General features: G+C 57.8%; 1 protein-coding gene across 3 annotated transcripts in view; it reads right to left on the bottom strand.

Annotated features, from left to right (window-relative positions):
• DHX34 (DExH-box helicase 34) overlaps positions 1-17016 on the bottom strand; it is a 37759-nt gene that overhangs the window by 4794 nt on the left and 15949 nt on the right. For 2 of the 3 annotated variants that reach the window (XM_047834187.1, XM_047834188.1), the window contains exons 9-18: positions 16643-16744; positions 15547-15771; positions 15159-15332; positions 14675-14792; positions 12685-12791; positions 10151-10441; positions 9169-9345; positions 8797-8935; positions 8007-8136; positions 3684-3808 (exon numbers count right to left, since the gene is read on the bottom strand). In XM_047834187.1, coding sequence (XP_047690143.1) covers positions 3684-3808; positions 8007-8136; positions 8797-8935; positions 9169-9345; positions 10151-10441; positions 12685-12791; positions 14675-14792; positions 15159-15332; positions 15547-15771; positions 16643-16744 — 1588 coding nt within the window. Of the gene's footprint in view, positions 1-3683; positions 3809-7883; positions 8137-8796; positions 8936-9168; positions 9346-10150; positions 10442-12684; positions 12792-14674; positions 14793-15158; positions 15333-15546; positions 15772-16642; positions 16745-17016 lie in introns of those variants that run through there. The other variant, XM_047834185.1, reaches the window with a different exon arrangement.

The raw sequence follows: 17016 nt of genomic DNA, 5'->3' as shown, positions 1-17016 counted from the left end.
TGCCTTGGAGACTCAGCTGCCTCCACCCTCATTGACTCAGGCCACCGTGGTCTCCTGGGTGCGCGGCCCTGCCCTCCGGGCCCATCAGCGGGACCGCCGTCTTCAGGGGCTGGTGTCCTGGGGTGGGGGACCCCCCCAAAGGGTTGAGCAAATGAGCACATGACAGGAGGTTGGAAACAGTAGAGCAGGGTGGGGGTGGGGAGTTACCTGCTGCGAGCCGGGGGCCAGGCTCTGTTCTAGAAGCTTCATGCCTGCCAACCTGGCAGACCCTCACCGCGAAGGAAGTGCAATCACTTCCCCCATTTCCCAGATGAGGAAAGTGAGGCCCAGAGAGGTGAGGTCACACGGCAGGGGACTGTGGATCTCCATTCCAACCGGAGGCCTAGAAGCCCACCGCCTCTCATTTTGAAAAATCTCAGGGGGCACCTGGGTGGCTCAGTGGGTCGAACGTCCCGCTCTTGATTTCCGCTCGGGTCACGGTCTCAGGGTTCAGGGGTTTGAGCCACATGCAGTCAAGCGCTGACGATGCACGGCCCGCTTGGGGTTTTCTCTCTCTCCCTCACTCTCTCTGCTCCTTCCCTGCTTGCGCTCTCTCTCTCTCTCAAAATAAATAAACTTAAAATATATGTGTGTGTGTGTATACACACACACACACACACACACACATACATAATTCTAAGATTCTATGATTTTTAAAGGGGCTAATATGAACTATTCTCTTTGTTAGATATTATTTGGGCCATTAAGATTAGTGTTTATCCTCCCCAAACTCCCCGGGACTGAAGTGGGACGGGTGAGGGACAGACAGCAGGAAGGACTTCCCGGCCCTCCTTTGAGGGCAGTGGGGGGAGGCGGCGGGGCCGGGCCAAGGCCTGAGGTCGGCTGCAAGGGGAGGCCTTCCGGGGGCGATGGGGGTGGGGGGCGATGGGGGAACTGGGGACGCAGGCGGGTGGGGGGAGGGGCAGCCCCCCTCCCCCTCCTCCACCTGCTGGGCGACTGGAAATGCCTCTCGCTGAATCCTCTCTAATTAAACCAATTGGATGTGCCACCGGGGACGAGGGAAACTGGGCGGGAGGTTAATTGTAACTAAAAATACCTCCCCCGTTTCCTGGGGCGAGGAGGCAGCGGCCGCCGCCAGGGGGTTGGGGCCGGGCGGGCGTCCGGAGTGGGACGGGGCCCCGCGTGCCGCCGGGTGGCGGGGCTCGGGCGCGTGCGGCTGCGGGAGGGCTGTCGGCACGGCGCGTGTCCGCGGCTGAGCCTGTCACCGCGCGGCGCGCGCGTGTCCCTGAGGAACGGCTGGGTCCCTGGCTGTGCCTGTCACGCTGGGCCTCGGTAGCCGTCGCGCGATCGGGATTACGAGACGCTGGGCGTCGCTACCCGAGTCTCGGCGGGATTGTGTGGCAAAGCGGGTCTTAACAACCGGGGGCCGCTTCGTAGGGGTCCGTGGCGGTGTCTCCGTGTGTGTGGCTTTGTAGCCTCTTGTGAGCTGTGTGTCCAGGACAGCAGGACTCTGGGTCATCCCGCTCGGGTCCCCGTGAATGTGGGGCAGGCAGTGAGCCCGGGCTCCCTCCAGAGGGCGCCGGGGAGCCACGGAAAGCTGTTTGTTTGCAACCGCTTTATTGCAATAAAATTCAGTTCCATAAAACGCTTCCATTTAAAGCGTGTGGTTTGATGGCTTTCGTAAATTCACAGAGTTGTGCAGCCATCACCGTAATCAACTGGGCAACATTTGCATTAATCCCCAAAAGAAACCTTCCACCCCTTAGCAGCCGCACCCCTCCGCCCTAACTCCCAAGCCACTTTCTGGCTCGATGGGTTTGTCGGTTCCGGGCATTTCAGAGAAATGAAATCATACAGTATATGGTCCTTTGTGTCTGGCTTCTTTCACTGGAGATCGTGTTTTCGGGCTCATCCATGTTGTAGCGTGAGTCAGTGCTTTGTTCCTTTTTATGGCTGAATATTATTCCATCGTCTTGGAAGGATTTTTTTTTTAATTGAAATGCGGTTATTAACCTATTTTTTAGGTTTATTTATTTTGAGAGAGAGAGAGAAAAACAGAGCACATGCGTGGGCAGAGGGGGAGAGGGAGGGAGAAAGAATCCCAAGCAGGCTCCACACTGTCGGCACGGAGGCCGATGTGGGACTCGAGCCCACAAACCGTGAGATCACGACCTGAGCTGAAGTCAAGAGCCTGGCGCTTAACTGACTGAGCCACCCAGGCACCCCTGTCTTGGAAGGATTTTGAGCACAGGAAGGACAGAATCGGGTTTGTGCTTTGCCTGGGCTGCCACGAACAGGGTGGATTATGGGGGGTGGGGGGGTGATAAGAGTTGGGTCGAGTCCCCCGGAAAAGATACAGTGAAGTCTTAATTCCAGGACCTGTGAATGCGACCTTATTTGGAAACAGGGTCTTGGCAGATATGACCCAGTTAAGATGAAGTCATAGGGTGGGAGAAAATGAAAAGACTTGACTTGGGGGAAATATTGTGACAAATATATATGTGACATATATAAAGGACTATATACATCAACCATATATTAAAAAAATTTTTTTTATTAAGTAAACCACCCCATGTGGGGCTCGGACTCACAACCCCCAGATCAAAAGCCACACGCTCTACCAACTGAGGCAGCCAGGCACCCCTATAAACTATATACATAATATAAATAACTCTTTCAAGTCAAGAAGATGATTCCTTTTTAAGACTCAAAATACCGGGGGCTCCTGGGTGGCTCAGTCAGTTAAGCATCAGACTCTCGGTTTCGGCTCAGGTCATGATCTCACGGTTCATGGGTTCGAGCCCCGCACTGGGCTCTGCGCTGGCAGTGGAGAGCCTGCTTGGGATTCTCTGTCTCCCTCTCTCTATGTCCCTCCCCTGCTTGAGCTCTCTCTCGCTCTCTCAAAATACATAAATATACGTTTTTTAAAAAGAGTCAAAATACTGAATATAAATTACAAAAAGTAGACCAACAAACGGCTACTAAGCCCGCGAAAAGATGCTCAACATCATCCGCCATCATGGAACTGTAATCACAATCGCAGTAAATATCGCAATAATTACCATTAGCCTGGCTGATGAAAGCTCTCATACATGGCCGGGAGGCGCACACGTTGGCAAGACAGCTTTGGAAGACAAGTGCAAAGAACCTACTAAAACGGAACCCACGTGCGTCCCGGGACCCAGTGACTCCACTCCTGGGCGCGTACTGCACAGAACTGCACACGTGTGTTCACCAAAAGCCACACGGACCGTGTGGTCGTAGCAGCATTAGCTGTAACTGGACCCCGGCCAACTGGCCATCAGCAAAAGAATGAATTAAACAAAGCGTGATGAATTCATGCAACAGAATGAATACACCACAGCCCCACACACAACATAATGTCAGCCAAAGAAGCCACACACAGGAGGGTCCATTGTTATGAGGTTCTAGAACGGGCAACACTAGGTGATGATGTTAGAGGTCAGAGCGCTGGTCAGCCCGGGGGCCTGCGCTGGGGCGGGGAGCACAAGCCAGCTGCCGGGAGGGGGGCTGGTCACGGTCTGGTTCTCTGGATGGTGACACAGACATGTTTCGCTTCCTGGGGAATTTCACCAAGCTGTTCACTTACGACTTGAGCGCTTTTCTGTATGTTATGCTTCAAGGGAAAGTTTTAAAAGGTCATTGAGTGAGTGCACACCCACCTTGCATTTTGAAAGATGCTGCGAGATCGAGGTTGTATGAATTCCCCTCCAGGCGGCTGCAAGTTCCCGTTCGCGCACATCCTAGCCAGCAGTGAGCATCGTCGATCTTTTTGATCTGGGCCAATCTGGTGGGTGCAAAGCGGTGTCTCCGTGAGCTTTATTTCCTGCGGTTTTGAGAATGTCCAAGCCACAGCCCCCCACCTGGAGTTTTTGTGTGCATTTTGGAACAGACCTAACGCCCCAGATTAACGGGTGATAAGAACCTCTGTTCAAGGCCATCAAATTCACCCTTAAGGGGCTGTGACCCCTGGCTCTTCAATTCAGACAAATGCCCTGTGGTGGCCATATCTGGGCATTAAGAGTCTTTTCCCTTCTTCCAGCAGGTTCCCTCAGACTCACCCCGTAGAACGGTTTTATTGGGTCAGAGCCCAGGGGATGCTTAAGTCTTTTTGGCAGACATGGTGGCTTCCATTTTTAGCAACGCACCCCCCCCCCACTACACACACACACACACACACACACACACACACACAGAACTCTGTTTCTTGCCAATAGGACATTAATTTTATGTTTTAATATGAAACAAGGAGGAAAAGCAGGAACAATCCTGACAAGCTGTAATGTTCTGGGGACATTTGGCTGTCCAGTGGGTGGGAAAAACTCTGACGTTAGTTTCTCCCATAAACCATTTATCTTCCTATTTTTAACACCTTGCGTCAGGGAAGGTATTCTCAGGGGCCATAACAGAAGAGAGCTTTGACCACCAAAAACTGAAAAAAAGGTGAGTAAAGTCACCATAGATAAAGCCAAAAGACAAGCAGCAGACTGAGAGAAATGTTTGTAACGTCAATAATGCTTAAGATCCAGCATATATAAAGAGCTACAACAAACCAATAACAAAATGACAAAGAGTTTAGGATTTGAACCAGCACAGAAGAGAAAATACAAATGGCTCAGATGCTTGGGCTCATTGGCAATCATGGGGAATAAAAATAATATAAGCCAGTACAGCATGTATGGAAGGACAGGTAGGAGAATCTATCAAATGACCTATAAAAACGTACTTTCTGGGGCGCCTGGGTGGCTCAGTCAGTTGAGCCGCCAACTTCAGCTCAGGTCACGATCTCACGGTCCGTGAGTTCGAGCCCCGCGTCGGGCTCTGGGCTGATGGCTCAGAGCCTGGAGCCTGTTTCAGATTCTGTGTCTCCCTCTCTCTGACCCTCCCCCATTCATGCTCAGTCTCTCTCTGTCTCAAAAATAAATAAATGTTAAAAAAAAAATTAAAAACGTACTTTCTGGGGGAACCTGGGTGTCTCAGTCAACTGAACACCTGACTCTTGATTTCAGCTCAGGTCATGATCCCAGGGTCGTGGGATCGAGTCCCGCGTTGGGCTCTGTGCTAAGTACGGAGTCTGCTTAAGATTCTCTCTCTCTGTCTCTCCCTCTGCCCCTCCCTCCCGCTTATACTCTAAAATAAAAATAAAAATAAATCATTTAAAAACTGTACCTTCTCTTGGACCAGTGATTCTACCTCTAGGAATGTATCCTACAGATGCACATGTATCTGGAAATGACACACATACAAGAATATTCGTGACAGCTTTTTATAGGAGCAAAAGATTGAGAACAGCTTAAATGTCTCTCCATATAGGCCTGGTTAGATAAATGTTTGGCACATCCATGTAACCGGCCAGTAGACAGCCAGGCAAAACAAGTCACCCGGCTCTGTATCAACACAAAACCATCTCCTAGAACAGTGCCTGGCACATAGTAGGGACCATTGAGCGTTTGCTACTCTGGCACAATGCATGCACTTTCTCTGGAAAGATGACAGAAATGGACAGAAGTGTAGATGGTTAAAAAGGAGTGGAACCTTGCAGTCTGGGCCAGGGACCCCTCGCGGATGCTCTTTCCCTTCTGACCCCCGATCGCACTCCTGGGAACGTGCCCTAAGCAAAGGCCGGAAGTCTGGGGGGGAGGCCCGATGCCGAGGCGGGTCGGCCCGAGTGCTGTGCAGAATGGACGGAAATGCGGTAATGGACGTGGGCAGGCCCGGCCGCTCCGGGAGGAAGCCTCCGCGGCCGCTACCCGAGGGGTCGGGCGCACGAGTAACGACCGGGACGTGTTCACGTCAGACGCTTTGTGCAAAGACGCAAACGGGATCTGCCGCCGTCCCCGCCCCGGCGCCCGGTCCCGCGGGCGCGGGGATTCCGGGGGGTGCTCTCTCCTTGCTACTCCCTTTTTCCAGCCTCCCCGAATCTTCTCTCGTGGAGAAAGCCTTTTTAAAAATAGGAATTCGTGAGGCCCCAGAGCGGTTTCCTCGATTGGTTAAGCGTCCACTCTGGATCTTGGCTCCGGTTTTGATCCTAGGGTTGGGAGCTCAGGCCCTGCCCTGGGCTCCGCCCTGGATGTGAAGCCTACTTAAAAGCAAAAGCGAAAAAGGAATTCAGATGCGGACAAAGAATCCTCCATATATAGGAAGCTGTGTGCTGTTGGCTCTACTTGATTAAGAAGAGACGCAGAAATCATCCAAATACAGAACAGTAGGAAACGGGTTTTTACAAGCAGCGTGCCTACACTTGGGAGGTTTCACCGCCATCTTTAAAAGGCAGCTTTTGGACAAATTTTTAATGAGCTGGGGAAATACTGATGATCCGTCTCAGAACTGTCAAATGGGCCAAGGGCACAGTAGCACCTCGACCAGCTTGAAAACGTCTGGAGACACATGCACAGAGAAAGGCGCGTGGAGATTGTGCCCCTGAAGGTGAATCACGGTGGATTCTTCCCTCCTTCCCTACATTGCTTTTCTGTACCTTCTCCGGGTCCTCCCAGGCTCCTCACGGCAGGGGACACCGGGTGGGCCCGACCGACCTCTGCACCCCTGGCAGCAGAGGCTGGAGGCAGCGACTGGTCTCCCGGCCGCCCCCGCAGCCGCCTTCTGGAGAGAGCAGGCTCCCGCGGGTGGACTCCCTCCAGACCCGTGGGCGGCAGAGGAGACCCCCGCGGTCACGGCCAGGACTGGGCATCCTCGAACCCAGCAGTCCTGGCAGCGGCCTCGGAGGGTTCTGTGCTGTCGTCCTGGGTGTCACTCCGGAGCACGTGGCCCAGATCCGCGGCTCCAGCCTCCCACGGTGTTATAAATACCCGATCCTCCCCACCACTGTGTTAAATCTCTTCCTGCTTAAAACACCTGCAGCGGCTTCTATTTAGGCTCTGACCCCTGCCCCCCACAAGCGTGCATTGCTCGTGCATTGCTCTTACACTCCGGGGCGGGCCGAGGGCACAGGGTGCTGAAATTTGTCCCGTGCACTTGTTTTTTACCGTGGTGAATCACACTGATTGTCTTTCAAGTGTTAAATCGACGCTGCATTCCTAGAACAAACCCCACTTGGCCAGGATGTGCTTTACTGTGCTTTCTATAAACCACTGAGTAGGAGTCGCTAAACTTTTACCGAGGATTTGGTGGCTGTGTTTGTACAGGATACCCTAGTTTGCTTTTCTTTTTAAAAATTTTTACTGTCTATTTATTTTTGAGAGAGAGAGAGAGGTGCTGGGGACAGAGAAGGAGACACAGAATCTGAAGCAGGCTCCAGGCTCTGAGCTGTCAGCACAGAGCCTGATGCAGGGCCCGAACTCAAGGACCGCAAGACCATGACCTGAGCCAAAGTCGGATGCTCAACCGGCTGAGCCCCCAGGCACCCCGGCAGTCTGCGCCCTTCAAGACGTTTCTCCCTTTCAACGGAGCCGCAGGATTTACCAGCATCAAGTGGTTCACCGCATTTCACAATCGTTCTCATGTGTGTGGAGGGGTGGGGCTGGGGGCCCCAGGGGACAAGGGAGAACGGCCATGGACCCCGCAGCAGGAATGGCCCCGGTGACGGTGCGGGACGCGCGAGCCCACGTCAACACCGACACCCCCACCCCCGGCCCAGCTCTCAAAGTGACGGACGTGCGGACGGACACGCAGGCCTCCCTGGTCTGAGAAAAAGCCGGGCCGTGGGGCCAGGGGAGAGCAGCAGCCGTGGGGAGGCCAAGGTCCTCTACCTGGGATCCGGAGGCCCTGCTGGGTCTTACCCGCCCGCACCTGCCCCAGGATGCCTCAGAGGGCCCGAGGCAGCGGGAGGGAGGAGAGCCAGAGCGACCCAGGGGACGACCGGGGGCAGCTGCCACTTTCCAGACGGGCGGGAGCAGGCTCCAAGGTCAGAGTCAGCACAGGAGACTTTATTCACGTATGTGCACCCCTCCTGGCCGGGCTGGGCCAGACCCTGTGGTTTGGAGCTGAGGCCACGGGTTCGGGTGGGAGCCCCAGGGTCCCAGGCTCACACGTGCTGCCGCCGGTGCCGCAGAACCTCCGTGGGTGTGAACAGGAAGTCCTTCTGGCAGACCGCGCAGTGGTAGGGCTTCTGCAGGACGGACGCCTTCTGGAGGGGCTCGGGGGCGGCCTCCTCAGCCCCTGAGAGAGAGGGGGAGGGAGGCTGTGGGGGGGGTGCTCTGCCGAGCGCTCCCCACCCAAATCCCAGGCACCCGCAGGGCTCAGGCGTCCCCCTGCCACCGCCATCCCAGCCTCTGGGGAATCTGGCTCTGCCTCCTGCGGGAAGCCTTCCTCAATTAATACACACACAGGCTAGCCTGAACTCTGTGTCCCACGGGGTGAGTGACTGAGACAGACAGACAGAGCCCTGGGGTGGTGACCATGGGGCCGCTCCGCCGTCTCCCCGACCAGCCCCGTGTGTGGTGCATGCGGCAGACACGGTGTCGGGGTCCGCCCGCTGTGGCATCCCCTGGGGTGACAACAGGGTGGGTGTGGCCGAGACAGAGACAGCTGGACAGAGAAAAGGACAAGGGACACAGTGGCGAGGGACAGAGGAACAGAAAGAGGCAGACCAGGGTCAGCACCACAGGGACTGAAAAGAGACGGACACAAAGAAATGAGGAAGAGCGTTCCAGACCCTCCCCGTCCTGGGCTCGGGGTCTCTGGGACAAAGCCTGTATGTGGCACCGACCAGGACTACAGTCACCGGTCCCCAGATGTCCAGTGAACGAACGCCTGGGCTCACGGGAAACGGCCGTGGGGTGGGTGGATGGGTGTCCCGGCCCGCCCTCCCATCCTTACCTGGGGGACCGTCCTGTGGGGCCTCGGGGCAAGTGTTCTCGTGCGCAATGCGCTCCAAGGGCGTCAGGGGCACGTGCAGGCCGCAGTGGGGGCAGGTCCAGAAGGTGCGGAGACAGTCGCTGTACAGGTCCGTGTCGCTCTGAGGCAGGAAGGCTGCGTCGGGACTCGGCCCCTTGCCCAGCTGGCTGCCACCAGCCTGGGACCCGTCCCAGAACCCTCGCCCCCACCCCGGGGTTGGCAGGCCTCGTCCTGAAAGCACATCCTTGCACCAAGTGGGGGCGTGGCTGGTGGGGAGGCAGGGACTCCCTTCAATCCCATCTTCGGGGGCTGGGGGGTGGGGCGGTGAGGGGCCAAGGTGGGGTCCAGGCTTACCGTGAGGCAGTTGTAGGTGAGGAAGTCAGTGACTGCGTAGCCCCCTTTGGTGGGGTGAGGGGACAAGGCAGAGCTACCAAAGAGGCCAGGAAGACTGGGCATGGCTGTGATGGTCTGGGGTCCCACATAGAGGTTCTGGACTTCCAGCCCCGTGAGCCGCCGGAGGCTGTAGGGGACCTGGGGAAGGAAAGACAGGAAAGAGGGGTGACAGACCCAGGGAGACGTTGTCAGGGCACCTGGATCCAGCCGTACCTGAAATCTGACCCTGGACGGTTCAGTTACGGGGCCAACTGCTTAGCCCAATCACAACAGGGTCTCAGACACTCTGGACCAGGGGCTTGTCTAAAACATGCCCCGATGCCCCAGGCCCCTCCTGTGCTCCCTGTCACTTGCAGGACCACAGCCAGACCTTCCATCCGGCCACCTTGCCCGTCCTTGCCGGCACGTCGGTCTGTTCCCCTCACCCTGGCTCACTGGGCCTGCGGCGCCTCCATTAAGTCACCCTGGTTCACACCGTCGTCTCCACCCCATCCACACAGGGTAGACTCAGGAGCGATTCGCAACTCCCGGCTTAAGGGGTGGGGAACTGAACCCAAATCCGCTCCGCCCGATTCTTCCCACGCTCCTGTGTGGACGGACAGCTACAGACAGCTTCCCTGCACACCCTTAACCTGCACGTCCTGCACACCCTTAACCACTAACGAGGGGCAACACACAGAGCGTAAGCCTGTGTTGATGAATTGGGAGGGAGGGACCTGCAGGGGTGAACAGCGGAGCCAGGCTCCTGGGGTCAAATCCGGGCCCCACCCCTTACCAGCTGTGTGACCTTGGGCTCGTCCTCAACTTGTCTGGTTTGGAAACCCGCAAATGTGCGACCCCTTAGCGAGCTAGAAGCCAGGCCTTCTGGACTCCGGATCCCTGCGGCGGGCACCCCTCTGGCCAAGGTGGGGCGTGGCCACCCGGGGGTGGGAGGGGCAGGTACCTTGGAGGCCGTGAACTTCAGCAGCTCCCTGCTCAGGTCGGCCACCTCCTTGCGGGCGACCGGATCCTCCTCCTCCTCCTCTTCTTGGTCCACCTCCGGCCGCCGCTGCTGGGCCTGACGCGCCAGCTGCCGGTCCAGGGCACTTTCCCAGCGGGCACGGAGCCGCACGGAAGCCGCCAGAAGCCGGACGGCACTCTCACTGTCCGCAAGCTGGAGCTCCAGCCAACCGTCAGCCACCAGGCGCGAGCAGTCACCGTTGGTGTCCAGGGACCGGCTGAACAGCAAGAGAGACTGGAAGCGAGAGGACCGGCAGACAGACAGTGGGCGTCCACCCTCGCGGCAAACACATACCGCTCGCCTACTCTGTGCCAGGCCCCCTTCCGGGTTCGGCTGTGAGTGAGACAAGAGTCCCCGCCCCCACGGAGCAGACGGTCTGCTTGGAAAAACCGCCACACCAAGACCAAAGCGGAAACTGCCATTCGTTCCAAGGAGTCAGGACTGCCATCCCGCGTCGGAGGCAGACGGCTGAGGGAAAGCACGTCTCCGCTGGGCTGAGCTTACACGCGCGGATGCCTCTGTCCACACTCATCAGCGTACCTGCCGTGTGCACGTGTCATCCTACACGAGCTTTATCCTCAAAACATACAAACAGGGGCGCCTGCTGGCTCAGTCGGTTAAGCGCTCGACCTTGGCTCAGGTCAGGATCTCGCAGTCTGTGAGTTCGAGCCCCGTGTGGGGCTCTCTGCTGTCAGCACAGAGCCTGTTTTGGATCCTCCGACCCCAATCTCTCTGCCCCTCCCCCACTCATGCTTGCTCTCTCAAAAATAAATTAGCATTAAGAAAGGAAGGAAGGAAGGAAAGAAGAAAGAAAGAGGAAGGAAGAAAAGAAAGAAAGAAAAAGAAAAAGAAAAGAAAGAAAGAAAGAAAGAAGAAAGAGGAAGGAAGGAAGGAAGGAAAGAAAGAAAGAAAGAAAAAAGAAAGAAAGAGGAAGGAAGGAAGAAAAGAAAGAGAAAGAAAAAAGAAAGAGAAAGGAAGGAAGAAAAGAAAGAAAGAAAAAAACGAAGAAAGAAAGAAACCAATCGTACAGAGGAGAGACAATGGCCAAGCAGCATCGCAGCCAGTAAATGTTTGCTTCCTCCCAGAAGTCCGCTAACTGCCACCACTCTGTCCCCTTACCGCTTTGTTCTTTCTTTCTGGCGCGGATAGGAGAATCTGGTGTTATGGTTTCTATTTATTTGTGTTTCTGTTTGTTGTCTGCCTCCCCCACTCATACAGGCGCCCCATGGACACAGGCAGTTTTGCGGATTCTGATCACGACTGAACCCCCAGCACCTAGAACAGTAATCGGCGCCTGGTGCGAGGTACTCGCTCAAGAAACGTCTGAGCGAATACACAACTGGGCAGGTCAGAGTCAGCTCTCACGGGGTGGGTGGAAATCGCAGTGCCCACAAAATCCCCTGAGGCTCGGGGAGCCTGAAGGGTTTCTCTCTTCCCTCTACATTCCCTGGGATCGAAGCGAGGGGTCCTGGGAACGGGGACGCCCATCTGGGGGGCACAGGAGGCATCGTCGCGCGGCCCTGGAGCTCTGGCTGGCCGCCTGCTCACTGTGTGGCTCAGGCATGCGACATGCCCCCCCTTGCCCCCTGAGCCTCATCTCCCCCATAAAGTGAGAATCACGGCTGGCCTAGAACCACAGGGTGGCACGCAGAACTCACGAGGCGTGGCCGCTAAGGCTGGCAGGACTCTCACTTCCTGGCTGCAGACACACACACACACACGAACCTATCTGCAACCTAAGCATGTCCTCCGCGGCCACCCCCTCCCGCCTGGATGACTGCAGTCACTTCCCTGCTGGGCTCCCCGCTTCTGCCTGGCAGACTCTGATCCAGCTCTGTCTGAACCTTCCCCCGGGGTGGGGGCTCCAGTCTCCCCTACTTCTCTGACCTCCTCTCTCTGATCCCATCTCCAGCCATTCTCCCCTTCACCAACGCTGGTCCAGCTGTTCCCTGGGCCTGGCGGGTATGTGTGGGCCTCAGGGCCTTTGCGCTCGCTGTTCCCTGTAAGACACTCTTCTCCCGAAGCATCCCGTGGCTCCTTCCCTCCCTTCTTCCAGGTCTTGGTGCAATAGCACCTTCTCAGCGAGGCCCACCCTGCTCACCTTTTTTCGTACAACAGCCTGTCCCCCACCCTCACCCCGCCCCTCCCCAATCCCCTTACCCCATTCTTCTCATTTTCCCCAAGCACTTCTCACCCGCTAACATGTAAAGCATGCAATGCTTTACAGTCCTTACTGCCACCCTGCCCTGCCGGGTGTGTGCTCTGGGAGAGCAAGGACTGGACTCGTCTTGTTCACCGCTGTCAGGCCAGTGCCTTCGACGGCTCCCGACACACAGCAGGCGCTCGGCAAGTATTTATCCAGCACAGGAATGCAGAGCCGGCTGGGGGAAGGCGGCTCTGCAGGCCCATCCCAGCCTCCTGCCCTGGGGACACGGTCATCGAACCCGGGAGCTGGGGCGCGTGGGGCCGGGACGCACCTGGAGCGCGGGGATGCGGACGCAGTTCACCAGGTAGGCCTTGTTGGTCTCCAGCAGGGAGACGAAGGCGAGGAGCTGGTGCCTGCTGCTCAGCTTGTCCTTGTCGTCTGGAACGGTCAGGACGACAGCTCAGGGCGCCCCTGCCACCGGATGTCCCACCCACAGCCCCCCACCCCTGCACTGGCCCGTTCCCCAGGGGCTGCCGGTCCCACCGGGGCATTTACACACCCGTATAAAACACACATTCATGCAGGGCGCCTGGGGGCTCAGCCAGTTAAGTGTCCGACTCTGGACCTTGGCTCAGTCATGATCGCACGGTTCGTGGGATCAAGCCCCGCGTCGGGCCCTGTGGTGACAGTGTGGAGCCCGCTTGGGATTCTCTGTCTCCCTGTTTCTCTCCCCTCTCCTGCTCTGTCTCTCAAAAATAAACAAACTTTAAAAAAAAAAAAAGTTTATTTATTTATTTAGAGAATTTATTTATTTAGAAAGAGAGCCCGAGCGGGGAGGGGCAGAGACAAGAGGGGAGAGAGAATCCCAAGCAGGCTCCGTGCCGTCAGCGCAGAGCCCAGTGCGGGACTTGAACCCACGAACCGTGAGCTCATGACCTGAGCCAAAACCAAGGGTTGGACGCTTAACTGACTGAGCCACCCAGGAGACCCAAAAATAAACTCTTTAAAAAAATATATATGCTCTGTGTATAAAGTGTCTGTGACTTATTGGCAAACACTTTGTCATAATGAATACGACTTTCACTATGCGTTATTCGATGTTAAGAAATACTAGGGTTTTTTTGTTTTTGTTTTTTAAAGAAATACCGTTAATTTCATTAGGAGTGACAGTGGCATCGTAATACTGCAAAAAAATCAGTCATTATTTTAATCATTTCTAAATGATATGATGTCTGGGATTTGCTGTACAATGCTCCAGCAAAAAGAAAAAAGTGAGGGGCACCTGGGTGGCTCAGTCGGTTAAGTGTCCGACTTCAGCTCAGGTCCTGATCTCACGGTCCGTGGGTTCGAGCCCCGCATCGGGCTCTGCGCTGACAGCTCAGAGCCTGGAGCCTGTTTCAGATTCTGTGTCTCCCTCTCTCTCTGCCCCTCCCCTGCTCAGGCTCTGTCTCTCTCTGTCAATAAACATTTTTAAAAATTTTTTAAAAAGAAAAGAAAAAAGCGAGGTGATGTAGACACAGGTGGCCAGACGGCGGCTACAGAGGCTGGATGAAGGTACTGAGGGCTCATCCTATTCTACCTGTGTGACATCTGGATTTTCAAAATTAAAAATCGAAGAACAACAATGGAGCAGGAAGAGGGTTAAGGGACCAGGGATTTACAAGCAGTTAAAGGCTTAAGAGACAAGTTGCAAATTCTACCTTAGATGCGTCCCGTTCTAACCCTGACCTTTCCAGGTTAGCATGTTGTGATACCGTATGGTACTTTCTTCACAGACAAGGAGAGAGATGGGTTGTGCCCCAGAGTTCACACAGAGCGCGCGGCTATACCACGGCCATCGGGAGAGCACACGTTCCACACCGAACGTTCTGGAGGGTCCCCGCCCGGCCTGGCTGAAGCCTCGCTGAGGCGGCTCCTGGGGCTGAATGCCAGAATGCTGTCCCTGTGCCCACAGGGCCTGAGGGAAACCCCTGGGCAGGACTGAGCCGGGAGAACACAGAGCTCAGAGGACAGGTGCCGCCTACTCACTAAAAGCTCTGGCCTGGGGAGTGGCCTCAGACCCCCATCGGTCACCCCCTCCCCACCCCACCCCTCCGTGGGGAGGGCGGGGCTCAGGGTGGCAGCGGACTGGCCAAGGTCACCCAGCGAGGTCTGGCTCTTGGGACCTCCATGCCTGCAGGTCCTGTGATAACAGCCCCAGCGAAGGCAGAATGTCGGGGGAGAAAGGGGGTAACCCCAGATAGTGAAGGGCACCCTGACGTCACTGTCTCCGCTCCTCACATCCCAAAGGGTTTCCCCCTCACCACCCAGACTCACGGTACCTCGGCTCCCTTCACCGCCCCCGGCCTCTTGCTCCTGCGTGTGCAGAACCTCCGGGCTGCTGGCAAAGACGGAAGTGGGGTGCGGCACGGTGCCCTGCTTGGACTGGGTGTGGAAAATCTGGAGGGGCCAAAGGCAGACGCCAGGTGACAGAGGCCCTCGGACCTACTCTCCACCGCCCAGAACCCTTCTCCCTCCAGCTCTTTACCAGATTCCCCCATCCGTGTCTCCCCTCGAAGTCCCCTCCTCCAGGAAGCTTTCCCTGACTGCAGCCCAGGCTGGCCAGATACCCCCCCATGTCCCCCGATCCCGACCGCAAGCACCCTGGGTCACGCGTCCAGGCACAGATCTGCCCCCACACGCTGGCCTGGAGGCCGCGAGGGCAGGGCCAGGACTGTTTCCGTATCTCTGAGTCCCCGGCCCGGAGCGGGAGGGCCTGCTGAATGACAAAACCCACGTGGGGCCGGCGAGCAAGTGGAGCCCCACCTGGTCCGAGTCCTTGCGGCTGCTGTTGAACGGGTCCGGGACTGCAAGCTGGGGGTAGAGGCCCCGGCCCAGCACCAGCTTGAGCAGGGCCACCTGGTCCCGCGTCAGGTCCTGGGCCGAGGTGGTGGCCGCCTGCAGCTGATCCAGGCTGTGCCGCAGCTTAAACTTCACATCCTGGCGGGAACACGGGGGAAGGCGGGTTCCTGGGGGCCCCATCCCGATACCCACGCGGCTCGTACAAGGCTACGTGGACCCGAGGGTCCCGCGGGTGGCGGTGGCCCGCTCCCGTCCGCGAGACCCTGGCTCCGGAGGGGAGGGCAGGGCCCCCCTCTGCTGGAGTCCGCCCTGCCTGCCGCCCCAGGCTCCAGAACAGGCCCCCGGCGCCCACCTGGATGTCCACGCTGTCGCCGGCCCCCGGGTCCTCTTCGCTGGAGCAGCCGCCCGGGTCCTCCTGCAGCCGCAGCACCTTGCGCCTGTGTCCCCCGCCCTCCTCGTGCCGGCGCTTCAGCTGGTACAGTGCCCGGCGCTCCCGGCGCTGCCGCAGCCGGCTGTAGCCGTCCCCCGGCTTCGGGGCCCGGGCCCTGGCCAGCAGCCCGTGGTCCTCCAGCAGCTCCTGGCGGCAGCGGGGCCCGGGTGAGCGACGCAGGGCGGGCCGGTGGGCGCTGAACCCAGACGCGGGTTCCGGCCTGGGGCCCGCCACTCGCCGGCCCCTCTGTTTCGGAGGACGCGGACGTCGTGTGCACGTGTGACAGAGACAGACGAGGACCCCTGCCCTCTGCTACTCTCTCCGGGCCTCGACGTGCCCAAGCTCAACCGCAAGGAGCACGTCACGCCGGCGAGTCTTACTTGACCTTCCCCCGCGGCACCTGCACGCCCACCGAAAGGCACGGCGAGGTGCCCGTGGAACAGTCGCGACACAGGCAGGGCAGGCCGCGGGACCACAGAGTAAACGTGGCAAAGGCTCGCGTGGCACCTGTGCGCCAGGCCCTGTTCTAAACGCTCTACGTGTCTTAACCCACTTAATCCTCACAGGACAGCTGTCATTGTCCCCCTTTCCTCATGACAGCGGAGGCCCTGAGCCGCGTGGCACTGGGATCTGCCGCCGGGACGTCCACGCCGGAGCTGGTGCCCCGCCCATCCCCCCACGCGGCCTCCCAGAGCTCAGCCTGCGTGGCCAGCTGGGCCCCCACCCCCCACTCTAGATGGCCAAGTTCCTCACGAGGAGGGAGCATGTGACCGCCGACCCTGGCCACTCCTCCAGGAAGCCCTCCTGGATTTCTACCCCTTAGACCCGCCCAGGCCACCCCACATCTGAGTGATGGCGGAGGAGGTGGGGGTGGGGTGCAGGGCGGGACTCCGCTCCGTCAGAGAAGAGAGGCTGTGCCGCGGAGCATGCTCACACGCGCTCACTCTGCACCCTTCCCCCGGCCCCGCCAGGTTTGTTGCTGGCCCCCACCCAACCCTCCCCCGGTCCTGAGCCTCACCTTGAACTGGCGCCGTACGTTGGCCATCTCGTACAGCCGATGCTCCTCTATGCACCGGTGGCGGCACCACTTGCGTGAGCTCCTGCTCCGTTCGGATTTCACCTGGTGCAGATCAGAAACCAGGGCGTCCGGGCCTATCCAGCTGGGGGAGGGTGCAGGGGCTGACCCACCGCCCAGACGCCCCCAGCACGGGCCCAGACACCAGCCCCCTGGGAGAGTATGAGGCAGGCGGAGATCTGTCAGGCCTCCCTCAAGGACACCTGCTCTCCTCCTTCTTCCACTCTCAGCTCCCCCTGCCCCCTCCTACAGGAAGCCCTCCCAGACCACACTGGGTCAGACATCCCCTCTGGGTTCTCTCGGCCCTCTGGACTCCC

Source organism: Prionailurus viverrinus, chromosome E2, assembly GCF_022837055.1.
Source record: "Prionailurus viverrinus isolate Anna chromosome E2, UM_Priviv_1.0, whole genome shotgun sequence".
NCBI lineage: Eukaryota > Metazoa > Chordata > Mammalia > Carnivora > Felidae > Prionailurus > Prionailurus viverrinus.
Note: the sequence above shows the minus strand (reverse complement) of the source record. Positions and strands in the feature narration are given on the sequence as shown.